The sequence below is a fragment of the Coregonus lavaretus genome (genome assembly GCF_964263955.1).
Source record: "Coregonus lavaretus genome assembly, chromosome: 30".
Classification (NCBI taxonomy): domain Eukaryota; kingdom Metazoa; phylum Chordata; class Actinopteri; order Salmoniformes; family Salmonidae; genus Coregonus; species Coregonus lavaretus.
In genome coordinates this window covers 32,016,345-32,043,885 of record NC_140017.1, presented here as the reverse complement: position 1 = coordinate 32,043,885, position 27,541 = coordinate 32,016,345, and the positions used below count along the sequence as shown (strand labels likewise).

General features: G+C 46.2%; 1 protein-coding gene across 1 annotated transcript in view; it reads right to left on the bottom strand.

Annotated features, from left to right (window-relative positions):
• LOC311105387 (chloride channel protein 2-like) overlaps window positions 1–27,541 on the bottom strand; it is a gene marked incomplete at both ends in the record, with an annotated part of 171,072 nt that overhangs the window by 16,571 nt on the left and 126,960 nt on the right. Inside the window, 8 exons of the mRNA XM_084147532.1 lie at window positions 3,617–3,687; window positions 4,629–4,746; window positions 9,282–9,472; window positions 10,120–10,253; window positions 19,664–19,877; window positions 20,517–20,627; window positions 20,766–20,835; window positions 26,443–26,598. Coding sequence (XP_084003658.1) covers window positions 3,617–3,687; window positions 4,629–4,746; window positions 9,282–9,472; window positions 10,120–10,253; window positions 19,664–19,877; window positions 20,517–20,627; window positions 20,766–20,835; window positions 26,443–26,598 — 1,065 coding nt within the window. The remainder of the gene's footprint in view (window positions 1–3,616; window positions 3,688–4,628; window positions 4,747–9,281; window positions 9,473–10,119; window positions 10,254–19,663; window positions 19,878–20,516; window positions 20,628–20,765; window positions 20,836–26,442; window positions 26,599–27,541) is intronic.

Here is a 27,541-nt window from a genome sequence, read left to right as displayed (position 1 = left end):
CTCAGAACAGCCTCAATTCTTCAGTGCATGGACTCTACACGGTGTCGAAAGCGTTCCACAGAGATGCTGGCCCATGTTGACTCCATCGCTTCCCACAGTTGTCAAGTTGGCTGGATGTCCTTTGGGTGGTGGACCATTCTTGGTACATACGGGAAACTGTTGAGCGTGAAAAACCCAGCGGTGTTGCAGTTCATGACACACTCAAACTGGTGCGCCTGGCACCTACTACCATACCCTGTTCAAAGGCACAAATATTTTGTCTTGCCCATTAACCCTCTGAATGGCACACATACACAATCCATGTCTCAATTGTCTCGAGGCTTAAAAATCCTTCTTGAACCTGTCTCCTCCCCTTCATCTACACTGATTGAAGTGGATTTAACAGGTAACATCTCGCTCTCTTTCCCTTCCTTCCTCTTGATCTATCTATTGATTGATCTTTCTGCATCTGTGTGTGTCTGTCTCTTAATCTAATCTAAGTCCTCTGCTCCTTCGCTCAGTGTCTTGACCCCCAGTGTTGGTCCACTGCAATCCACACATCCAACTACTCAAAAGGCTTCAATTCATGTCCAGCCAACAACGTAACACTCACTGATAATGCCATTCCCCGGGTGATTCTAAAGGCAGCCGCTCAGTGACGTGTTGTCTGGTCTGCTCTTGTCAAGAGGAGGAGAGAAATAATGAGAAAACATTGGATCTCTGAAAGACCAGCATCATTTCTCATGTCATTTACCCTGCATCAATATTTCACACTGGATACAGAGAGAGGTAGGAAGGAGGGAAAGAAGGCAGGAAAGAAGGTAGACCGGAGGGAGAGGGAGGAGGAGGTGGGAAGAAGACAGGATCAGGTGGGGAGGAGGGAAGAAATGGAGAGGGAAAGAAAGAAAGAGAGGAATAGTGACGCAGAGCGGTAGAGAAAAAGAGGGAAAATTGGAGTGATTTGGAGAGAGGAGAAGGGGTCTGTGAACTACAGCTCAGGGGGAGAAAGAAGTAATAACTTGATTTATTTTAGATACAGGGGTGTAGTGTAGTCGGAAGTCTTGGGAAAATATTTTAATACATTTGTTTGTTCATAATTTATGTTTAGGGCCTCTGTGGCCAAATGGATTCTGAGTACACACTCCCTCTGAATACTAATAACTATAACCAACACTAAGAACACCCTACCATAAAACAAACACACAAACACTCCTAGAGGGTAGTTGTGTCTAACTAGCTCATCAAAGCTTTATAATGACTAATATGCCTCTACTTAACTTCACCAAAACATTCAGGTCATCAATATTGTACCATTAGGTTTAGGCAAGGCTGTGGCGGTAACAAAATTTTGTCAAGCAAATAACGGTCGGTCTCACGGTAATTGACCGCTAATTAACATAAACACATTTAGCATCTCCTGGCTTCCACCCATAGCCTACAAGCCATTAATGCAGACCTTTGGAACATCTACATTTTAAAAAGTCCAAGATATCCATTATTTAATTTAGACAGGTCTAAAGAAGCATGATATGAAGAAAATGTAGTCTATTTCAGAAGAACAGAATAGCATACACTGAGTTGTCCTTATGTTAGGTCCTGATCTGGCTATGCCAAATGGCTGTGGGCTACACTAGTTCATTTAGCAGACAAGATTTGCTTAGAATTCCGTGGCATTATTTTCTAGTATGAAGAATACAATTGAACAAAGCTGAATAAAATAGAAAGGATATTTTCTCCAAACGATTTGAGGGAGTGCGCACATGCGGCTATTCTGTGTTGAGCGGTTAACAAAGAAATAGGTACTCCTATATGCTTAATTTAGAGTTATTAATGTAACTTTAGTTGTTCTACAAACATTGGGCTTTATGTTTTGATTTTTAATACATTGTAAGGCTGCATGAAGACTAATGATGATTTGAAAAAAGACACTTGAAGGGCATGAGCTCTGCTTAGTTTTTTGCGCAGGCTGTACATACTACATCAGTCAGTCATTCACAATTTGACAAGCACTTGATAATGCCTAGAATTTCACGGTGTCATCCCCTTTGTGTGGCCGTAATGCACTGTAAAAAAAAAATCCATGCCTTTTGCGGCCAGCGGCTGTTGTGCCCTTCTCCCTGAGTGCTGAGCGCTCCGAATCACCTCTCACTCACATGGCTCTCCATCATGTGATCTGGTCTTTCTCACAGGCTACAATTGAAGACAGACACATCGGGGACGCAACTGCGCACGTCCTTATCCAATTCCGAGGTGCAGATTGAAGATATTGGAAGAACTGTCCACATTTACTTTTAGTCATCCAACAAGATGAGTAGTCCTAACGAACAGCAAAAGCACTAGCCTATGTCAATCTACTATCCCCCATAGTACAAAGGTCGTCCTATTCTATTCTGTGCGAGAAATAGATATTCCAAACATAGTCTGGGACAGTTGTGGGATGCGATAGATCCCAAATTAATACAACCACTAGCATCAAAAAACTAGAACAGCCCGTCTTACCAACAGGATAAATCTCTGATTTCTGCTGTCCTCTATAAATATGTATGTCATATAATAATATACACCATTTAGCAGATGCTTTTATCCAAAGCGACTTAGTCATGCATGCATACACAACCCTGGCGGCGCAAGTGCCATGCTCTACCAACTGAGCCACAAGGGACCACACACACGTCACAAATTACAACCTCGCACCGCTCCCATCCCAATCCAAACCTCACCCCCCTTCTTCTATCCCTAGTATAGCTTGTGTCCTCTTGACAAATGGTATTTACAACTACAGCAGATGAACAAGTAGGAGGGGTTTGGTTCTGTGGAGGGGCGGATTGTAGCGCCACAGGCGCCACCCATGAACCAGTAGAAGGTCACTGATTGGATGCCTGTTATGACATGGCTGATTATGGACAGCGTAGCAGCATGCTTTGGTTGAAACGCCACATCCCTTAAGTTGACCGCAACTTAACCACACCACCCTGACCGAGGAAAGACCACGTTTGGACCACAGACATGGTTTGTAGTCTTTTTGGGTTGAGGGTGTCATAGCTAGAGGGGCGGTCGAGTTCTCCATGACCCCTACTGACCTCGACCAATCAGTTTGCATTCTGACAATGAGGTCAGAGTTGAACCTACCTAACAGCCAATAATAAGAGGAGGACTAGGGGTCAGAGGTCAGTAATGGTTCACAGACAGGGAGGAGGGCGTTCAACACATTTGGCTCGATGGTAGAGTCCATCGGCATGGATTTGCCCTGCAGCGGATGGCGAATGGTTGATTGGATGGCTGACCGGTTGCTGGGCAGTTTCCCCGGTCATTCCCAGCATTCTTACCACAACGGATATCCTGACGTGCTTGGGTGGCCTCCTAAACTCCGGAGTCGCAGAGCTCGATGCATTGCCCTCTATGTTGATGTTGACATTGTTGTTCTTCCAGCGGCCAAAGACAAGAACAACGTTAACACAACGCCTTCGCAACGCTGGGCAAACGCTCACCCCAGCACTCTAAAAAAAACAGACACTCGAGTCTCCCAACCCAAGTGGTGGTGTGGGTTCATGAGTTGGAGGTGTCACTCAGAGAGAGTGGAGAGCAGGACTGTGTAGGAGGTAAGGGGAGTGTGTGTGTTTTAAAACAGGTGTCTCACCTCCAGGTCTTCTGTCTCAGGGTTGACACAGAAGAGGTTCTTTAAGCTGCTGCCAGAGTGGTCCTGTGGACCTGAGTAAGGGAGAGAGACTATTGAAGTAGCTGTAAGTAAATAAGTACTTAGTTGTTTAATCATTCTTAAAAAGTCGAAGCCGTTGGGGGGGGGGGGGACTAAGCTGACATATGGTTTTAAGATGGTCATACTACGAATCATTTAGCCATTTGATTTTGAATTTTAGGTATAAAAAATAAAATAATTTGATAAAATATTGAATTTGGCCTTTACTACTATAGCCCAGAGAAATGGATTGAGTAACACATTCATAAATGGCTAAATAAATCATAAGAAACAAGGTTTTGAAGAGTCCTATATCTAGGAGCTCAGGAAATATTTTTTGTTACACATATTTAACCCCTTTTTTGGGTAGGCACAAAACTACCTTCATCCTTCCATTAATCTTTTTAAAACGGTCCCGGTTACCTTCAGACAAGTCCTGTGACACTTGTGGGGATCGTAGTGAAAAACAGGTTCATGGGAATCTCCCCTTTCCACAGTGGGGTCACATTAGTTTGTAGCCAAAACAGTTCCGAAGCTACAAACAGAAGTTGGCACATCAACTGTACCTACTTCAGACGAGTCCCTTGACACTTGTGGGGGTCGTGGAGCGGATACCACCGTTGTGTTCGTGAGAGTCCCCTCTTTCCATATAGTGGTCATAATCTTTTTGTAGGTCAAACCGTTTGGACGCTACAGACGTTTTCGTGAGAAGACAGATTTCCGGGATCTCTCATGGTCTGACAAACACCGCTCTGTCACCTTTCACTGCAGATGCGGAAGTGCAATATCGGCGGATGCAGTAGATTGAGACGCATCCAATGCAAAAAAAACATATCTCTAGCTTAAACTGACAGATTTTGATGGGGATTTTTTTATTATGTTACTTGTTACCGGTGCGTCAATCAACTCTAGGGGGTTAAGGTCAGACCGAGGGTGTGTGTGTGTTTGTTCTTACTTGTGGGTATGGGTATCTCAGTAGGGCGGTCCAGAACAGAGGGTCTCTTCAGGGCAGGCTTCAGTGGTTTCATGGAGGGGGTAGGGGTGGGACTGAAGGAAGACTCCTCTGTGGAGATCTACACACACACACACACACATACACACACACACACGTTACTATAAACTCTGAATACATATAATCAATAGTACAGTACACGCTGTACCTACATCCCCTGTACACATTTCACACACATCACTGTAGTCTAGTTTGGAGAAATGGTCCCACTGTGAGAAGGTATACAGTGAGATCCAATAACAAGGTATACTTACAAACTCCCTTACCATTACTCTCACATGCTGTTCTGGACATCAACATGTGCTTCACTCTCTCCCTCTACCCCTCACCTCTCTTCCTCCTCCTCCCTCCACCCCTCTCTATATCTCATTTGTATTTGATTGTCTTTCACTCTCCTCCTGATGATCCAATCCAAATGGGCTGCTCTCTATCCCTTCTCACCACCTCTATTACTACTGCACGCACGCACGCGCACACACACACACACACACACACACACACACACACACACACCCTGATGGAGGGGGGAATAGAAAAAGCAATAGGGGGAGAGAGAGAGAATGAGATTGTGAGAATATGGAGAGAGCTAAAGAGGGAAACAGAATGAAAAAGTGTGAAGAAAAGCCAAAGTAACGGAGGAAACACCAGAGCTGAAAAGATGGAGGAAAAAAACGAGATTTATTTGATCTTTTTTTATTTGATTATGATCCCCATTCGCCAATGCCAAAATGGCGACAGCTAGTCTTTCTAGGGTCCGACACATATCGAAAAAGACATTAGACAAAAGACCATTTACATACATTTAAAAACATAAACATGTAGTGTGTGTGTGTGCATCTATCAGTTACACATACAGTACATACACACAACAAGTAGGTCACATGGGGGAGAGGCATTGTGCCTTGAGGTGTTGCTTTATTCGTTTTTTGAAACCAGGTTTGCTGTTCACTTGCACTATATGAGATGGAAGGGAGTTCCATACAATCATGGCTCTGTATAATACTGCACGTTTCCTTGAATTTGTTCTGGACCTGGGGACTGTGAAAAGACCCCTGGTGGCATGTCTGGTGTGGTAAATGTGTGTGTCAGTGCTGTGTGTAAATTGACTATGCAAAGAATTTGGAATTTCCAACACATTAGATCTTTCTTATAAAAACAAGTGATGCAGTCAGTCTTTCCTCAACTCTTAGCCAGGAGAGACTGGCATGCATAGTATTGATATTAGCCCTCTGATTACAATAAAGAGCACAACATGCTGCTCTGTTCTGGGCCAGCTGCTGCTTAACTAGGTCCTTTGCAGCACTTGACCATGTGACTGGACAATAATCAAGATAAGATCAAACTAGAGCCTGCAGGACATGCTTAGCGGAGTGTGGTGTCAAAAAAGCAGAGCATCTCTTTATCGCGGACAGACCTCACCCATCTTTACAACCATTGAATCAATATGTTTTGACCATGACAGTTTACAATCTAAGGTAACACCAAGCAATTTAGTCTCCTCAACTTGCTCAACAACCACACCATTCATTACCAGATTCAGCTGAGGTCTAGAACTTAGGGAATGATTTGTACCAAACACAATGCTCAAAATTGTACTCTTGGTTAAAGGGTTTCAGTGACTTCATTAGCTGTGGTTGCTGATTCGTATATGGTTGAATCATCAGCATACATGGACACATAGTACAATGCCAGTGGCAGGTCATTGGTGAAAATAGAAATGAGTAAAGGGCCTAGAGAACTGCCCTGCGGTACGCCACACTTTTCTTCCATTGAAGAAAAACACTATATATACACACCCCTTCAAATGACTGGATTTGGCTATTTCAGCCACACTCGTTGCGGACAGGTGTAATCTTTATAGACAAACATTGGCATTAGAATGGCCTTCCTGAAGAGCTCAGTGACTATCAATGTGGCACCGTCATAGGATGCCACCTTTCCAACAAGTCGGTTTGTAAAATTTCTGCCCTGCTAGAGCTGCACCGGTCAAGTGTAAGTGCTGTTATTGTGAAGTGGAAACGTCTAGGAGCAACCATGGCTCAGCCGCGAAGTGGTAGGCCACATAAGCTCACAGAACGGGACCGCCGAGAGCTGAAGCGCGTAATAAGTAAAAATCGTCTGTCCTCAGCTGCAACACTCACTACCAAGTTCCAAACTGCCTCTGGAAGCAACGTCAGCACAAGAACTGTTCATCGGGAGCTTCATGAAATGGGTTTCCATGACAGAGCAGCCGCACACAAGCCTAAGATCACCATGCGCAATGCCAAGCGTCGGCTGGAGTGGTGTAAAGTTAGCCACCATTGGACTCTGGAGCAGTGGAAACGCGTTCTCTGGAGTGATGAATCATGCTTCACCATCTGGCAGTCCGACGGACAAATCTGGGTTTGACGAATGCCAGGAGAAAACTACCTGCCCCAATGCAAAGTGCCAACTGTAAAGTTTGGTGGAGGAGGAATAATGGTCTGAGGACGTTTTTCATGGCTCGGGCTAGGCCCCCTAATTCCAGTGAAGGGAAATCTTAAAGCTACAGCATACAATGACATTCTAGACGATTCTGTGCTTCCAACTTTGTGGCAACAGTTTAGGGATGGCCCCTTCCTGTTTCAGCATGACAATGCCCCTGTGCACAAAGCGAGGTCCATACAGAAATTGTTTGTTGAGATCAGTGTGGAAGAACTTGACTGGCCTGCACAGAGCCCTGACCTCAACCCCATTGAACACCTTTGGGATGAAATGGAACGAAAAACTGCGAGCCAGGCCTAAATCACCCAACATCAGTGCCCAACCTCACTAATGCTCTTGTGGCTGAATGGAAGCAAGTCCCTGCAGCAATGTTCCACCATCTAGTGGAAAGCCTTCCCAGAAGAGTGGAGGCTGTTATAGCAGCAAATGGGGGGACCAACTGAATATTAATGCTCCTGATTTTGGAATGAGATGTTCGACGAGCAGGCGTCCACATACTTTTGGTCATGTAGTGTAGCTCTGAATCCACAAAATGGCAGAGGTTGAAAAGCCATAACACATAAGTTCTCTCAACAACAGGTTATGGTCAATAATATCAAAGGCTGCACTGAAACCTAACAGTACAGCTCCCACAATCTTCTTATTATCAATTTGTGAAGTCAAAAAGTCATTTGTGTCAGTGCAGTACATGTTGAGTGCCCGTCTCTATAAGCATGCTGAAAGTCTGTTAATTTGTTTACAGAGAAATAGTATTGTATTTGGTCAAACAATTTTTTCCAACAGTTTGCTAAGAGCTGGCAGTAAGCTTCTAGGTCTGCTGTTAGAACCAGTAAAAGCCACTTTACCAGTCTTGGGTAGTGGAATGACTTTGGCTTCCCTCCAGGCCTGAGGGCAAACACTTTCCTCTAGACCAGATTAAAGATATGACAGATAGGAGTGGCCATAGAGTCAGCTACCATCCTCAGTAGCTTTCCATCTAAGCTGTCAATGCCAAGAGGTTTGTCATTATTGATCGATAACAATTTTTCCCCACACCAACTTTACAAAATTAAAAACGTACAATGCTTTTCTTTCATGATTTGTTTTTAGAGAGAGAAATAGAGAGCAGAGTGAGCTGCGAGAGTGTGTGATGAATAGCTGGATATCCAGCATCCTGGGGTCCTGGGGGAAAAGCTTCCCCACCACCCCCTCCCTTCCCCACCCGTCCTGCTGCGAATGGCTGAGCAGCACCCCTCTAGCCTGGGGCAGGGTGCGGGGGTGGCGCAGGGAGGAGGAACCAGATCAGTATTCTGAATACAGCAGTGCTAGCCCCCAAAACAAAGTTAGACATTTGCAGCCTCAAAATCCCAATTTCAGCTCTGTGCGCCAGTGGTCACACACACACACACACACACACACACACACACACACACACACACACACACGCATGCACTGACTACACATTCTAACACACATCTCCCGCTCTCTCTGTTTCTCTCTCCTTCTCTGTCACAGTCTCTCTCCGTCGGTCCCTCTGTTTCTCTCTCAGTCGGTCTCTTTATCGTTCTGTTTTTCTCTCTCTCTCTTTCTCTCTTACTCTCTCTTTCAGTCTCCATCTCTGTCTCTGTCTCTCTTACTCTCTCTTTCAGTCTCCATCTCTGTCTCTGTCTCTCTTACTCCCTCTGTCAGTCTCCATCTCTGTCTCTCTTACTCCCTTTTTCAGTCTCCATCTCTCTCTCTGTCTCTTATTGATGGGACAATAAAGGCTTCTCACATATCAACCATGGGACTAGAACGGTTTTTTATTTCCTCTCATATTGGTTGTCAAATGGAGCCAGGTGAAGCAGATGGAGCCAGCTACCACTGTATTCACCATGGTTCTGGTTCTCCTGCGTCTCTGTGCTGACCTGGTAGTGAAGCAGATGGAGCCAGCTACCACTGTATTCACCATGGTTCTGGTTCTCCTGCGTCTCTGTGCTGACCCGGCACCCTATCCTCCTCCACTTATCCAGTCAAGATGTTTTGGGTAAACAACACAACTTCTACAGCTTTATGTGTACTGTTAGCTTGGTGTAGTACTGGGGACTCCAGACATGACTGACATCGAAGAGATGTACTTTTTAGCTTGGTGTGGTTTGTCAAGGCTGTACTTACCTGGAAGCGGACCTCCTGGTTAACCCTCTGGGAGCCTTCCTCGCTGCCCGGGTGGGAGACCATCGACAGGCGCTTCTTCTCAGCAGTAGCCCGGTCTCTCAGGTACTCCAGCCTCCGTGGCCGGCCCAGCTGTAGGGACAGGAGGGCCTGGAGCTGGGCACGCTCAATAGAACCCAGCAGGATCATCGACTCTGGGGGGTGGGGGGGAAGAGAGAGAGAGAGAGAGAGAGGAAAGTGAGGGGCAGCAAGGGAGAGATGATGGAGAGAAATGAGACGAGAGAGCCAGTAAGAAGGGAGTGAGGTGGTGAAGAGAGGACAGAGAAGATGGGATGAAAGGTAGAGGAGAGAGCCAGATGAGAATAAAAACGATGATGGAAGAGAAGAGAAATGGAGAGAGGGGCCAGGAGATTAGAGTGAGAGGAGGGGGAGGACAGAGTGGGAAGATGGGATGGAGGAGAGGAGAAAGAGAGGTCTTTTAGAACAGTATTTCATGTGCAGACTGCAGGGGAATCCTAACACATGTTGCTGCATGGTGAGTTATGTAACTGAGAACAGCCAGGCGTCTGAGTGTGAGTGTGTGTGTACACGACAGGAGGTGTGTATGAGGAGGTGTGTTTGTTTGTTTAAAATAATTGCCCCAGCTAATTGCTTTGGCATCGCTGCACAATTACAACAGACTTAGCATACTTTATAAGAATATATAACTTGAATGTGTGTGTGGGGGAACATTTGACTGAAAATGTTCTGTAGTGTCTGTAATGTGTGTGTGTGCGTGCGTGCGTGCGTGTCTGCATCTGTAAGGTATGAGTGTGTGTTTGTGGGTGTCTGTGTGTCTCACCACTGGACTCGAGCAGGGCCAGGGTCTTGAGGTGTCCAGCCAGCAGTACATCATGCAGGTCTCTGTAGCAGCAATTGAGGGTGATGTACGTCACATCCCTAATCATGATGTCCTCCACACGAATATTATACTTCCTGAAGGACGATAGGAGAGCAATGTTGTGCTGCTATTTTTATTGACTTAGCCAAAGTTTTTGATTCAGTAGACCATTCCATTCTTGTTGCCCGGCTAAGGAGTATTGGTGTCTCTGAGGGGTCTCTGACCTGGTTTGCTAACTACCACTCTCAAAGAGTGCAGTGTATAAAGTCAGAACATCTGCTGTTTCAGCCACTGCCCGTCACCAAGGGAGTACCCCAAGGCTTGATCCTAGGCCCCACGCTCTTCTCAATTTACATCAACATAGCTCAGGCACTAGGAAGCTCTCTCATCCATTTACAGTGCCTTCGGAAATTATTCAGACCGCTTCACTTTTTCCACATTGTTACATTACAGCCTTATTCTAAAATTTATTAAAATTGTCCCCCCTCATCAATCTACACACAATACCCCATAATGACAAAGCAAAAACAGGATTTTATAAATTTTTGCTAACTTATAAAAATACAAAAAACGGAAATATTACATTTACATAATTATTCAGACCCTTTACTCAGCACTTTGATTAAGCACCTTTGGCAGCGATTACAGCATTGAGTCTTCTTAGGTATGACGCTACAAGTTTGGCACACCTGTATTTGGGGAGTTTCTCCCATTCTTCTCTGCAGATCCTCTCAAGCTCTGTCAGGTTGGATGGTGGAGCGTTGCTGCACAGCTATTTTCAGGTCTCTCCAGAGATGTTCAATCGGGTTCAAGTCCAGGCTCTGGTTGGGCCACTCAAGGACATTCAGAGACTTGTCCCGAAGCCACTCCTGAATTGTCTTGGCTGTGTGCTTAGGGTCGTTGTCCTGTTGGAAGGTGACCCTTCTCCACAGTCTGAGGCCTTGAGCGCTCTGGAGTAGGTTTTCATCAAGGATCTCTCTGTTCTTTGCTCCGTTCTTTCCCTTGATCCCGACTAGTCTCCCAGTCCCTGCCTCTGAAAAACATCCACACAGCATAATGCTATCACCACCACCATGCTTCACCGTAGGGATAGTGCCAGGTTTCCTCCAGACGTGACACTTGGCATTCAGGCCAAAGAGTTCAATCTTGGTTTCATCAGACCAAAGAATCTTGTTTCTCATGGTCTGAGATTCTTTTGGCAAACTCCAAGCGGGCTGTCATGTGCCTTTGACTGAGGAGCGGCTTCCGTCTGGCCACTACCATAAAGGCCTGATTGCTGGAGTGCTGCAGAGATGGTTGTCCTTCTGGAAGTTTCTCCCATCTCCATAGAGGAACTCTGGAGCGCTGTCAGAGTGACCATCAGGTTCTTGGTCACCTCCATGACCAAGGCCCTTCTCCCCCGATTGCTCAGTTTGGCTGGGCTCTAGGAAGAGTCATGGTGGTTCTAAACTTCTTCCATTTAAGAATGATGGAGGCCACTGTGTTCTTGGGGACCTTCAATGCTGCAGACATTTTTTGGTACCCTTACCCAGATCTGTGCCTCGACACAATCCTGTCTCGGAGCTCTACAGACAATTCCTTCGACCTCATGGCTTGGTTTTTGCTCTAACATGCACGGTCAACTGTGGGACCTTATATAGACAGGTGTGTGCCTTTCCAAATCATGTCCAATCAATTGAATTTACCACAGGTGGACTCCAATCAAGTAGAAACATCTCAAGGATGATCAACGGAAACAGGATGCACCCGAGTTCAGTTTTGAGTCTCATAGCAGGGGTCTGAATACTTATTTTTTAAAATCAATTTTAGAATAAGGCTGTAACGTAACAAAATGTGGAAAAAGTCAAGGGATCTGAATACTTTCCGAAGGCACTGTATATGCAGATGATACAGTCTTATACTCAGCTGGCCCCTCCCCGGATTTTGTGTTAAACGCTCTACAACACAGCTTTTTTAGTGTCCAACAAGCTTTCTCTGCCCTTAACCTCCTAAACAAAGGTAATGTGGTTCGGTAAGAAGAATGCCCCTCTCCCCACTGGTGTGATTACTACATCCGAGGGTTTAGAGCTTGAGGCAGTCACCTCATACAAGTACTTGGGAGTATGGCTAGACGGTACACTGTCCTTCTCTCAGCAAAATATCCAAGCAGCAGGCTAAGGTTAAACTAGACTTGGTTTCCTCTATCGTAATCGCTCTTCTTTCATCCCAGCTACCAAATGAACCCTGATTCAGATGACCATCCTACCCATGCTAGATTACAGAGACATCATTTATAGATCGGCAGGTAAGGGTGCTCTTGAGCGGCTAGATGTTCTTTACCATTCGGCCATCAGATTTGCAACCAATGCTCCTTATAGGACACATCACTGCACGCTATACTCCTCTGTAAACTGGTCATTTCTGTATACCCGACACAAGACCCACTGGTTGATGCTTATTTATAAAACCTTTTTAGGCCTCACTTCCCCCTATCTGAGATACCTACTGTAGCCCTCATCTTCCACATACAACACCTGTTCTGCCAGTCACATTCTGTTAAAGGTCCCCAAAGCACACACATCCCTGGGTCCCTCCTCTTTTCCGTTCGCTGCAGCTAGCGACTTGATCGAGCTGCATTAAAACACTTAAACTGGACAGTTTTATCTCCATCTCTTCATTCAAAGACTCAATCATGGACACTCTTACTGACACTTGTGGCTGCTTCGCATGATGTATTGTTGTCTCTCCCTTCTTACCCTTTGTGCTGTTGTCTGTGCCCAATAATGTTTGTACCATGTTGTGCTGCTGCCATGTTGTGTTGCTACCGTGTTGTTGTCATGTAGTGTTGCTACCATGTCGTGTTGTCAGGTGTTGCTGCCATGCTATGTTGTTGTGTTATGTCTCTCTTTATGTAGTGTTGTGGTGTCTCTTGTCGTGATGTCTGTTTTGTCCAACTTATTTTTTCATTTTTATCCCAGCCACCGTCCCCACAGGAGGCCTTTTGCCTTTTGGTAGGCCGTCATTGTACATAATAGTTAAATAAAGGTTACATAAATTAAAGAGAGGGATGACGAGGAGAAGAGAGGAAGAAGAGAGGAAGAGAGTATTAGCACCACCTATACAGTCAGTCAGTGACAACTATTAGAAAATGGGAGTGAATAGTTAAGCCCCTCCCCCAAATAAATAGTCAATTCCTCTGTTCTTTCGGAGGTGACTTTGGAACTACATCCTAGTCAGTCCTGGATTTATAGCTACAGAGGTAAGGTTGCATTCAGATGTTATAGTCATACTGTATAGGAGGTGACTGAGTGAGAGAGAGCAGGTCCTGCCTCAGCATATTTCTGGTTCTACCCCGGCCACACTGTACCCTAGACAGGTTTCCTTCCTGCCAGACAGGTTGAACATGCCAACCTCCGACACGACAGCAGCAATAGTTTCCGCTGCAAGGTCCTGCCTGTGCTAACCCCAACGCAGGACGACCCTCTGTCCCTCTACAAGATCTAAAACCTATATATAGTCTCCCGAGTGGCGCAGTGGTCTAAGGCACTGCATCGCAGTGCTAGCTGTGCCACTAGAGATCCTGGTTCGAATCCAGGCTCTGTCGTAGCCAGCCGCGACCGGGAGACCCATGGGGCGGCACACAATTGGCCCAGCGTCGTCCAGGGTAGGGTAGGGGAGGGAATGGCCGGCAGGGATGTAGCTCAGTTGATAGCGCATGGCGTTTGCAACGCCAAGGTTGTGGGTTCGATGCCCACGGTGGGCCAGTATAAAAAAAATAACAAATAAAAAAAATAGTTCAAGATGACGGTCAATCACCCTCGGTCTGGGGCTCCATGCAAGATCTCACCTCGTGGGGCATCAATGATCATGAGGAAGGCGAGGGATCAGCCCAGAACTACACGGCAGGACCTGGTCAATGACCTGAAGAGAGCTGGGACCACAGTCTCAAAGAAAACCATTAGTAACACACTATGCCGTCATGGATTAAAATCCTGCAGCGCACGCAAGGTCCCTCTGCTCAAGCCAGCGCATGTCCAGGCCCATCTGAATTTTGCCGATGATCCAGAGGAGGAATGGGAGAAGGTCATGTGGTCTGATGAGACAAAAATAGAGCTTTTTGGTCTAAACTCCACTCGCTGTGTTTGGAGGAAGAAGAAGGATGAGTACAACCCCAAGAACACCATCCCAACCGTGAAGCATGGAGGTGGAAACATCATTCTTTGGGGATGCTTTTCTGCAAAGGGGACAGGACGACTGCACCGTATTGAGGGTGAGGATGGATGGGGCCATGTATCGCGAGATCTTGGCCAACAACCTCCTTCCCTCAGTAAGAGCATTGAAGATTTACATTTACATTTTAGTCATTTAGCAGACGCTCTTATCCAGAGCGACTTACAGGAGCAATTAGGGTTAAGTGCCTTGCTCAAGGGCACATTAACGTCATTTAGCAGACGCTCTTAGCCAGAGCGACTCACAAATTGGTGCGTTCACCCTATAGCCAGTGGGATAACCACTGGGTCGTGGCTGGGTCTTCCAGCATGACAACGACCCGAAACACACAGCCAGGGCAACTAAGGAGTGGATCCGTAAGAAGCATCTCAAGGTCCTGGAGTGGCCTAGCCAGTCTCCAGACCTGAACCCAATAGAAAATCTTTGGAGGGAGCTGAAAGTCCGTATTGCCCAGCGACAGCCCCGAAACCTGAAGGATCTGGAGAAGGTCTGTATGGAGGAGTGGGCCAAAATCCCTGCTGCAGTGTGTGCAAACCTGGTCAAGACCTACAGGAAACGTATGATCTCTGTAATTGCAAACAAAGGTTTCTGTACCAAATATTAAGTTCTGCTTTTCTGATGTATCAAATACTTATGTCATGCAATAAAATGCAAATTAATTACTTAAAAATCATACAATGTGATTTTCTGGATTTTTGTTTTAGATTTCGTCTCTCACAGTTGAAGTGTACCTATGATAAAAAATTACAGACCTCTACATGCTTTGTAAGTAGGAAAACCTGAATGAATAGTTATGCACGCTCAAGGTTTCTGTTTTTTTGTCTTGTTTCTGTTTGTTTCACAAAAAAAAGTATTTTGCATCTTCAAAGTGGTAGGCATGTTGTGTAAATCAAATGATACAAACCCCCCAAAAATCCATTTTAATTCCAGGTTGTAAGGCAACAAAATAGGAAAAATGCCAAGGGGGGTGAACACTTTCGCAAGCCACTGTACGTTCCAGCCCCCCGACCATCCGCGCCGACATAAATCGGCCCACGGTTGAATCTAGTTGCCTACCCCTGCTTTAAACCAATTCAATAACCCCCTCTATAGCAGACCTAATACAATGACCACCTCAATGGTTCTGAAACCAATAACCTGAAACCTCTCTCTGTATCTGTCTCATAACTTCAGAGTATAGTGGACTGTAGGCACATAGCTATATAAAAACACACACACACACCGAGAGTGGGGGGAGGGGAAAAACCTCACATATAGCTGGAAATGAAATACCACTCAAAAGCTGGATTTGTCAAAAGGGCAGAGAGGGAGTGCAGAAATTAGTGAGAAAAGGAGATTCATGCACCAACGTGACACTCTGCTTTTCTCAATGTGTGTGTTTGTTTGTGAATATATGTGTGTGTGTGTGTTTCCCAAGCATTCCTATGGTTGAATGTGTGTTTGTGTGGGAGGTGGGATGGGTACCAGAATGAATAGGAACACAAATAGCTTGGGGGCCACACTTCCTGCACTATTTCATTTCATCTCTTCATCCTACTCAACTCCCAGCCTCAAATGTACTTAGTGCTCACACACACACCTGATCCGCTCCGTTCACATTGGTGAAATCGAAGCATAGTGGGTGGTGCGGAGAGAGAGAGAGAGAGAGAGAGAGAGAGAGAGAGAGGGGTAAAGAGAGCGAGAGTGAGAGGGGTAGAGAGAGTGAATGAGAGGGGTAGAGAGAGAGTGAGTAAGAGGGGTAGAGGAAGTGAGTGAGAGGGGGAGAGAGAGAGTGAGTGAGAGGGGGAGAGAGAGAGTGAGTGAGAGGGGGTAGAGAGAGAGAGTGAGTGAGAGGGGGAGAGAGAGAGTGAGTGAGAGGGGGAGAGAGAGAGTGAGTGAGAGGGGGAGAGAGAGAGTGAGTGAGTGAGAGGGGGTAGAGAGAGAGAGTGAGTGAGAGGGGGAGAGAGAGAGTGAGTGAGAGGGGTAGAGGAAGTGAGTGAGAGGGGGAGAGAGAGAGTGAGTGAGAGGGGGAGAGAGAGAGTGAGAGGGGTAGAGAGAGTGAGTGAGAGGGGGAGAGAGAGAGTGAGTGAGAGGGGTAGAGCGAGAGTGAGTGAGAGGGGGAGAGAGAGAGTGAGTGAGAGGGGGAGAGAGAGAGTGAGAGGGGTAGAGAGAGTGAGTGAGAGGGGGAGAGAGAGAGTGAGTGAGAGGGGGTAGAGAGAGAGTGAGTGAGAGGGGGTAGAGAGAGAGTGAGTGAGAGGGGTAGAGGAAGTGAGTGAGAGGGGGAGAGAGAGAGTGAGTGAGAGGGGGAGAGAGTGAGTGAGAGGGGGAGAGAGTGAGTGAGTGAGAGGGGTAGAGAGAGAGTGAGTGAGAGGGGTAGAGAGAGAGTGAGTGAGAGGGGGTAGAGAGAGAGTGAGTGAGAGGGGTAGAGAGAGTGAATGAGAGGGGTAGAGGAAGTGAGTGAGAGGGGGTAGAGAGAGAGTGAGTGAGAGGGGTAGAGAGAGTGAATGAGAGGGGTAGAGGAAGTGAGTGAGAGGGGTAGAGAGAGAGTGAGTGAGAGGGGTAGAGAGAGTGAATGAGAGGGGTAGAGAGAGAGTGAGTGAGAGGGGTAGAGGAAGTGAGTGAGAGGGGTAGAGAGAGAGTGAGTGAGAGGGGTAGAGGAAGTGAGTGAGAGGGGGAGAGAGAGAGTGAGTGAGAGGGGTAGAGGAAGTGAGTGAGAGGGGGAGAGAGTGAGTGAGAGGGGTAGAGGAAGTGAGTGAGAGGGGGAGAGAGAGAGTGAGTGAGAGGGGGAGAGAGAGAGTGAGTGAGAGGGGGTAGAGAGAGAGTGAGTGAGAGGGGTAGAGAGAGAGTGAGTGAGAGGGGTAGAGAGAGTGAATGAGAGGGGTAGAGGAAGTGAGTGAGAGGGGGAGAGAGAGAGTGAGTGAGAGGGGGTAGAGAGAGAGTGAGTGAGAGGGGGTAGAGAGAGAGTGAGTGAGAGGGGGTAGAGAGAGAGTGAGTGAGAGGGGGTAGAGAGAGAGTGAGTGAGAGGGGTAGAGAGAGAGTGAGTGAGAGGGGTAGAGCGAGAGTGAGTGAGAGGGGTAGAGAGAGAGTGAGTGAGAGGGGGTAGAGAGAGAGAGTGAGTGAGAGGGGTAGAGAGAGAGTGAGTGAGAGGGGGTAGAGAGAGAGTGAGTGAGAGGGGTAGAGAGAGAGTGAGTGAGAGGGGTAGAGAGAGTGAATGAGAGGGGTAGAGGAAGTGAGTGAGAGGGGTAGAGAGAGTGAGTGAGAGGGGTAGAGGAAGTGAGTGAGAGGGGGAGAGAGAGAGTGAGTGAGAGGGGTAGAGGAAGTGAGTGAGAGGGGGAGAGAGTGAGTGAGAGGGGTAGAGGAAGTGAGTGAGAGGGGGAGAGAGAGAGTGAGTGAGAGGGGGAGAGAGAGAGTGAGTGAGAGGGGTAGAGAGCACGAAGGGTAGAAAGAGAAAGCGAGAGCGAAAGTGAGAAAGAAAGAGAGTGATAGAAAGCGAGAGCGAAAAAAGGAGCCTTATGCATCATTACACCATGTTCTGCTCTTTAGCCCTCCACCAGCAACAGGAACACACACACATCTTTACCATGGTCTTATAAAATAACAGAATGGTTTTAGGTTTTGGAAAACACCTCTCTCCCAGGTAGATGCTTCCAGTGTTCAGACTAAAGCCCAGTTTCCACTGGCACTTAGAATTAGGGCCAAATTCAGGTTGGCTCGAATGTAATTCTGAAATTCTAGCTGGGTCGGGGGAAACCCAGGCCAGCTCGGTCCATTTTAACAACTGGTGCCAGCTCGATTAGAATTCGGGCTGGTGACGCCGTTACTTTGCAACCACCAGCTGATCACTGCTGGATGCTGACAATGTTTAGCTAGCTTGTTGGTGTTAGCTAGCACATGGACAAGCAGAACTGCTGTAGTCAGACATGACACAAATTTTCCACCATAGCTGGATCCTTCATTCATTTTTGCACTACACATACTTTTATGAGAACAGTCAGCCCTTGAATGTTTGATTTGCTAGCTAACGTTAGGTAGCAATCACATGCATTTATAAAGCCCTTTTTACATCAGCAGGTGTCAAAGTGCATATACAGAAATTCAGCCTCAAACCCCAGAGTTGAAACAAGCTAGCTAGCTAGCTAACGTTAGCAAGCAGGAATTTTAGCTAGCTACATCATATCAAACCTGTTGTCTGGTTTGCTAGCTTGCTAATAGCCAATGCCATGGCAAGCAAGGTAGGAATTAAGCTAGCTATCTAGTTAGCCTGTTATGCTAGCGATGACACTAACCGTTTAGCTAGCTAGCTAACATTAGCAAGCTAAAAATCTTTGCTAAATACATGGCTGTGAGTCTGGTTGCCAATGGCATGAGTATGGGGTAACGTTAGTTACAGCATGGTGAGGGTGAATACAATTCTTCAACATCTTGCTAGCTAGCTAGCAACATTAGCGAAGCCAGCTGCACAGTCACGGCTACCTAGCAAAATTTCTGGAGGCAGTGGAAACCCAATTCGAGCTAGCCCACCAAGGCCAGCCCAACCCGGGTTGACTTCAAAGTACCAGTGGAAACGGGGCTTAAGAGGTGTGGTCATTAGAGAGTGTGGGTGGTTGGTCATTAGTTAACAGAAACAGAACAGATACATTGCTTCAGTACTTCAGGTTATAACGAATGTCAGCCGTACTCTAACAGGCCATTAATGATAGATGAACAGGAGAGGTGACAGGGCAAGCTGCTTTCTCACAACTCTGAGAATACTGGTCTACGTGATCGTGTTTGTGTCAACTGCTGTCAGTGTGTTTGTGTGTACACTGCTGCACATTGTGTAACTACATGTTGTAACTCTGTATAATCTACATGTAAATGAGAAATTATGTAACAGCACAATGAAAAACAATACGACCTACACTTAGCTCACATAACAATGTCTAATGACGCACACACACACTCCTGATCCGCTCCGTCCCCATTGGTGAAATCAAAGCATAGTGGGTGGAGTGAAGGAGAGCGAGAGGGAAAGGGAAGGAGAGAGAGAGATAGAGCACAAGAAGAACCAACCCAGCAAGAGGAACCACTAGTCCCCTCACTAGTCCATTCATTAGTCCCCAACACAGCAAGAGGATCCATTAGTCCCCAACACAGCACGAGGAACCACTAGTCCCCTCACTAGTCCCTTCACTAGTCCCCAAACCAGCAAGAGGAACCAAGAGAGATTTAAAGAGAATGAGAAAAAGACAGAGAAAGAAAGGGGGATAAATAGTTGTAAAGATAAAGAGGGGAGGAAGAGAAATAGGGGGATAGATAGATGTGTAGTCCTACGCACTCGTGGTGTCCCCAGCCCAGTTCAGGGAGGTAGGGTAATTTCTTGATCCGGATGATGGAGTCATATAGCGAGGGCTGAAGGGACTGGGCTACAGCGTTGGCCAGTATTACCGCTATCATCACCGGCAGGATGTGGCTGATCTGACCCGTCAGCTCAAACACAATGACCGCCGTCGATACCGTGTGGGTCACCGCTCCAGACAGGGCCGCCGCACCTGGGAGGAGAGGAAGAGGAAGAGAGGAGGGAATGGGTACAGATGAAGGTTGAAGTTACTGTCCATTAACATTACTAAAGTAGTAAAGAAGTTACATATTTTAAACGTCTTCCATATTTTTGAACCGTTATTGAATAAAGAAAAAGAGATGAGGGATAGAAGAAGAGAAAGAAGGAGGAGTGGCGAGAGTGATAGAGAGGAGGGAGGGAAGGTTGATTATTCCTAACTTCATTAGGAGGGAGGGAGGAAGGAGAGCAAGAGAGAAAGAGGGAGAGAGAGAGAGAGAGAAAAAAAGAGGGTCAATGTAGCCATGCTGAGATGAAAGAGGGCTCATCAGAGAGAGAAAGCTGAGTTAGAGGTGAGTCAACAACTCAGCACCCACTAGACACAAACACAGATGACATCAACACCAACACTGAACAACAGCATAATCAGCACAACAGTCAACAACAAAGCTAAATGCAATATCACTCATAGCAACAACTTTAAGAGACATCTTGCCAAAGGGGACATCATGTTGTTTTTGTCTTTGACATAAATGGCTTTATATTACTACTGTGTCTAGCAGTGTCTTATTGTATCTGGCTTTGCACTTCCTAATAGTTACAATAATGGTGTCTAGTTTCTACAGTATCTCACCCACGACAGCGTAGCCTCCTGGCACTATGGGGTAGATGGTGCCATCAGAGTGGATGCCATCAGGGAACCAGGCGGCCATGCTCTCCCCGACCAGACGGCCAAACGCTGCCCCTAGAACACACCACACACACACACTGTTAATGATAGAGTAACATATGGGTACACAGACACTCACAAGACTGAATAGTGTAGCATATCCGCATGGTTAACATTATTGCTGAAACACACACACACACACACACATCTTACCAATGACGAAGACTGGCATGAAGGCTCCACAGGGAACAGGGATGGTGGTGGCCAGAGCAGACATCCAGAACTGAGACAGACACACAGGCACAGAGTCAGAGGGAACAGTGTGGCATTTCAGTTAGCCAACAGGACAATCCTCCATTTAACTCAGCTGCTCTGACTTCTGATCAGTACTGTCTTTTATTCTGCACTATGACAGAATATTCTCCATTGTGATAGGCTCAGGTCCCCATCGGGGTGAGATTGAACTGTCACACACTGCCTTAATTTGATGCGTAAGGAGCGGAGCGAGCTGTTTGGAGGATGCGCCCGCCGCTGACGGAAGAGACGGCTAATTAGAAACAAAAAAGAGAATGTCACCAGTGCTAGGCTTGGGCCATATACCGTTTCATTTGGAAAAAGCTATGGGATGGTTTTTGAATATCGTCAAAACTATTTATTTGAAGTTTTTCAATCCATTTGAATATTTGTAGCTACTTGTGCAATTCGTTAGGAGATAAAGCAGATTGCGTTCTTCATTTCACCCGTCACATTATTTACATTATGAAGCTTACCATAGTTCCCCAGAACAGCAGAGCCAGTCACGTTTGTTTGTAAATAGCACAACGGGATAAAGCGGTAGCGTTCTATATCTATCGGCGAGTGTCTGTTGTGTGGCGCACATGAGGTGATGAAGTTACACTTGTATTTGCCTGTCTTTGCAATTAGTTTGTTAGTTTTCGGTCGTTAGCATTTAGCTAACAGCGTCGATGTGGTTTTGCTATTACTTGTGCTAATTGTGTTAGCATTCTGGTAATGGATGCCCAATTGTTTTTTTGTTTGTTTCTAGCGCCCCCTTGTGTGCTATGCCTGTAATACCTTAAATCCCGGGATGGCAGAGGTATGACGGTATGAAAATCTGGATACTGACCAAGCCTAGTCACCTTTGACACACACACAAAAGCAAGCACACACACTGTACAAATACACTGCATGGCAAACTAGCAACACGCACACCTTTCCAATAGCCACAATCCCACACAATGAAACACCCCTACACAACTTTCACACAAGCCAAAGAGAGCTTTAAATAGACCTCTTAATTGCACTCTTCTCCCTCTCTCCTTCTCCATTTCCCCCTATCCATCTTTCTTTCCCGCTTTCTCCCTCCCTCCCTCTCTAGTTAGCAGTAATTAAGCCCAGCTGCCAGTGTGATCTAATGGATCTCTGTCAGTAAGTCTACACCCTACGCTGCTTTCACACCTATCCCCCCCACACACTGGGGATTACTGCATCACACACACACCTGTGTCATGGCACAAACACACACACACCAGGAGTCATTGATCAGAGGAAGGCCCAAAAAATGGTCAAAGACTCCAGTCACCCAAGTCATAGACTGTTCTCTCTGCTACCGGACGGCAAGCAGTATCGAGGAGCCAAGTCTAGGTCCAAAAGGCTCCTTAACAGCTTCTACCCCCCAAGCCATAATACTGCTGAACAATTAATCAAATGGCCACCTGGACTATTTACATTGACCCCCCCTCCTTTGCTTTTACACTGCTGCTAATCGCTGTTTATTATCTATGCATAGTCACTTCACCCCTACATACATGTACAAATTACCTCGACAATCCTGTACCCTCCCACATTGACTCGGTACCCCTGTATATAGCCATGTTATTATTATTTGTGTTACTTTATTTATGTTTACTTTAGTAAATATTTTCTTAACTCTATTTCTTGAACTGCATTGTTGGTTAAGGGCTTGTAAGTAAGCATTTCATGGTAAGGTAATACCTGTTGTATTCGGTGCATGTGACAAATATAATTTGATTTGATTTGATTGATGGAAAATGGAGCATTGCAGAGAAGAATGTGTGTGGCGGGCTGCCATTTGGCACCACACGCATGACACACACACGTAATAGCCTGACTTAATAAGTCCATGTTATGATGTCAATTACCATGCACCATGATGGAAATGGTCAGGAAATGGTTCTGATCTCAACGCCAATCTAACTTCTCCAACAGGTGCTGCATGAAAACACACGGTCTGTCTAGGCAAACCTCAATAAGGGAGAGGGGTTTAAGGGATCTGGAAACTCATAACATGGGCTTAAGGTTATTACAGAGGTATGAACTCAGATGTCACCGGAGGAGCGTGTGTGTGTGTGTGTGTGTGTGTGTGTGTGTGTGTGTGTGTAGAGAAAAAAACAAAAAAAAGAACCATTGTCTGCGAGTGTGTATTTTTGTCTAGTGCATTTGTGTACTTCTATAAAGACACACACACAGCATTGCAGAGCAGACAGTCCACAGATGACCTGTAAGTCAATCTACGTATTCAGTTTAATGTTACAGGGTTCCCTAGAACTGAATAGTCTTACCTAACAGTAACACAGCTCTCTTCCAACACTCTCCTTTTTCAACCTCCCTCCCTCCCTCCCTCCCGCCCTCCCTCCTTCTCTCCCTCCTTCCCTCTCTATCCCTCTTTTCCCCTCTCTCTCTCTCGTCTCTAATGAGAAGAGAGGAGACCTGGCTTGGTTTCTGTTGACTGCCATGTTTGATATAAAATCATTATTTGGACATGGTCAGCTCTACTGCTCTAGTAATTAGGCCCCTCTGTCTTACACACACGCGCGTGCACACACACAGGTGAGAGGCAAATAATGTTGGCAGGGTGCGATGACATCACTTCTCCTTCAGCGGCAATCGCTAGGACAGCAGGCAGGGCAGTATTCCCATGGTGACGGGCGGTGGTGACGTTGACTTCCTGCCCAGTGACAGTCACCCTGGGTTCTTCCCTCCCTGTCACGGGGTTACCTAGGCGATGCTCTTGCTGACTCACGCAGGTATGAGCAGACAGGTATGGCTTCATCATTACTGTATCATCATGGCCTCAGAGGACAGTAGAGTATCACCTACTATACCTCAGATATGACTTTCAGACCAGGGGGACCTTGGGATGCTGCAAGACGGGACTTCAACTACCACACACGCGCAATCACACACACACAAAGTAATCCCAAGTTACAGAATCCCTGAATACTGACCTTCTGTGACAGAACCAATAACCTTTACAGAATGACAGCGGAAGGTGGTCATAAAATAGCTGATGCAATCATTGCAAAACAATGGGAACATCTACGCCATCAACATCCTCCTGTAACATCCTCCTGTAACATCCTCCTGTAACATCCTCCTGTATAGCAGCTATAGTCCTCTCCTATTTCTCCTTTATACACGTCTTTATACTTCCTTTAAATGTCACTTTTCCTAGTTTCTTTTGACTCTTGCTTCCTCCATGTCTCTTCTCTAACGCTGTTCTCTGTCATTTCTCTCGCTCTCTTTCTCAGAGCAAAAGCACAGACAGACAGACAGACAGTAAAAGACATACAAGGCCACAGGTGTGGGCCTGTAAAAGGGAGATGGACGTTTCTATGGTAATGGAGCAGTTTATATGGTTTATAGAGAAACAGGCAGAGCTGGAGACACACCTCTTCCTGAGGGCTCACACCTGCTCCAGCATTCCCATATGTGAATAAGACGTCAGCTAAAGCGTCATTAACAGTTCCTTTAATCCCACAGAGACAGGGGTGAGAGAGCGAGATGTGAGCGAGGGAGAAAAAAAAAGGGAAAGAGGAAGAGAGCCGAGGGAGTAGAGGAGATGGACGAAAAAAAGCGGGGAATCAGAGGGAAACAAAGATGGAACGGAATAAAAAAAAAAGAGGGGGAAATGACAAAGAGAGAAGGAGAAAGAGGGAGAGAGGGATGGGGAGGAAAGCGGGGTCAAGGGGAAAAGTTTTGACGCAGTAGCGGGGACATTTATACTCGATTGAATGTGTCAGTCATCAGAAGGGTGTGTGTGTGACAGTCTATCGCCCAGGCCCCTAGGGGCCTCCAAGGGCCCTACTCCTATTCCCACTCCAATTGCTGGGCTGCCACCACCCTCCAACAGAGGACTGGAGAAGGACTGCAAAAAACCTATAGGGGTCAAAAAGCTGTCTCAATGCAGTGTGCTAGCTAAAAACAGTCAGTCTGCTATAGAGAAGGCAGCCTATGAGTAATATCATAGAGAGGAGAAAATCTATCCATAGAATGTCTGTCTGTGTCTAATAAAAGCTTGGGCCATTTGCATAGTGTGGAAGAAACTACCACTCTGGGCTCTTTAAACTATACCATGTAATTAGACATCATCCCAGCAGACACACTTTGTGTGCGTCCGAGTTAGTGTGCGTGCGCGTATGTGCGTCTAAGTTCTGTAAGAGATGTGTGAGTGAAGTTGACTACGTATGCATGTAAGGCCAAAAATACTACCTCTATTGAGGACAGCGGGCACACACACAAAGTTAGTGACAACGTCAAAAAATGGAGCAGAAATACTGCCCCATATACAGTAGCGGGCCACACACACACACACACAAGTTACGCCCTTGGGAGTGACGTTGGAGGAACGGGGGGATGGGATTGGACAGCACCGTCAGAGGGGGGACAGTAAAGGTGTCTGATTTCAGGACAAGACAGAAGAGGAAGGAGAGGACAAGATGGACACACTCTACTGTATCAATGAGAGACAGGGCGAGGGGTGAAGTGGAGAGAAAGAGAATTGGTTGGAGTGGAGTAGATTCATTTAGAGTAGATTGGTCTCACTGGGTTCCACAAAGTATAATGACGTTTTCTTTTCTGATTTTGTGAGAGACAAAAGGCAAAGAAAGAGAGAGCTAGGATGAGCGAGAAGGCAAAGGAGAGAAAGAGTGTATAGAGTGTATTTATCTTCTATTACAGCAGGATCATCACACTCAATATCTAACGGTTATATAACTTTACTGCTCTAGCACTCTCCCCTCAGTCCCTCTCCACACACACACACACTTGTCTCTCTCCATCCCTCTGTGGTTCCTCGCTATCCAGGGACTTTAACTGCATTACACACTTGGTTTACTCAATACACACAGCCTATTGCCTCTCTCTCTCTCACACACACACACAACGCAGCGAGCGAACAAGATTTACAACAGCAGTTCTGCGGTTCTCTTTTAAAAGGGGATATTTCATGTGAGATGCTAGATGGAAGAACCTGGATAAACAAAGGTTACATAAAAACCTAATCAAATCCCAACAAGGTAATAACATGCTGCTTCACCTGCCCTCATATAACACTGGGCTGGGTCTCAATATGCCACAACCCTAACCCTCATATAACATTGGGCTGGGTCTCAATACACCACAACCCTAACCCTCATATAACACTGGGCTGGGTCTCAATACACCATAACCAGCATATAACACTGGGCTGGGTCTCAATACACCATAACCCTAACCCTCATAACACTGGGCTCGGTCTCAAAACTTCGGAAACCTAACCCTCATATAACACTGGGCTGGGTCTCAATACTTCAGAAACCTAACCCTCATATAACACTGGGCTGGGTCTTAATACACCTCAAGCTTAACCCTTATACAACACTGGGCTGGGTCTCAATACTCCTCTCCTTCCATTGAAATGACTGGACAGGATCCTGTCATATTACCTTCACCTGTCATGTCAAATGGGAAGGACGTTACTGCAGACTATTGAGACACGCCACATGTAGTGGGGAGGGAGTAAAGTAACAGGGAATTAAAAAATAACTGGTGATTATAAAGAAGAGGAGAGATGAGAACAAAGTGGATGATGATGACGATGTGTGCCTACCTTCATTACGATGAAGAGGACGAGGGTGACGAAGACGTTGACCTGGGGGTGATTCCAGGCCTGGGAGTTGCCGATGTAGTCAAATCCCTCGGCTATGCCCTGCTTGGCCCATGTCCGGTTGTCTAGCAACGTCACCAGGGACTCCTTCTGGGTCAGCTGCATGGGGAAACAGGAAGTGACATTCCAGTGCACTCTGAAAGTATTCAGACCCCTTGACTTTTTCCACATTTTGTTATGTTACAGCATTATTCTAAAATGGATTAAATGGTTTATTTCCCTTCATCAATCTACACACAATACCCATTATGACAAAGCAAAAACAGTATTTTTGAAATGTTAGCAAATTAATAAAAAATTTAAAACTGAAATATCACATTTCCATAAGTATTCAGACCCTTTACTCAGTACTTTGTTGAAGCACCTTTGGCAGCGATTACAGCCTTGATTCTTCTTGGGTATGATGCTACAAGCTTGGCACACCTGTATTTGGGGAGTTTCTCCCATTCTTCTCTGCAGATCCTCTCAAGCTTTGTCAGATTGGATGGGGAGCGTTGCTGCACAGCTATTTTCAGGTCTTTATAGAGACGTTCAATCGGGTTCAAGTCCGGGCTATGGGTGTGCCACTCATGGACTTGTCCTGAAGCCACTCCTGCGTAGTCTTGGCTAAGTGCTTAGGGTCATTGTCCTGTTGGAAGGTGAACCTTCTCTGGAGCAGGTTTTCATAATGGATCTCTGTACTTTGCTCCATTCATTTTTACCTCGATCCTGACTAGTCTCCCAGTCCCTGCCGCTGAAAAACATCCCCACAGCATGACGCTGCCACCACCATTCTTCACCGTAGGGATGGTGCCAGGTTTCCTCCAGACGTGACGCTTCGCATTAAGGCCAAAGAGTTCAATCTTGGTTTCATCAGACAAGAGAATCTTGTTTCTCATGATCCGAGAGTCCTTCAGGTGCCTTTTGGCAAACTCCAAGCGGGCTGTCATGTGCCTTTTACTGAGGAGTGGCTTCCGTCTGGCCACTCTACCATAAAGGCCTGATTGGTGGAGTGCTGCAGAGATGGTTGTCCTTCTGGAAGGGATCTCCCATCTCCACAGAG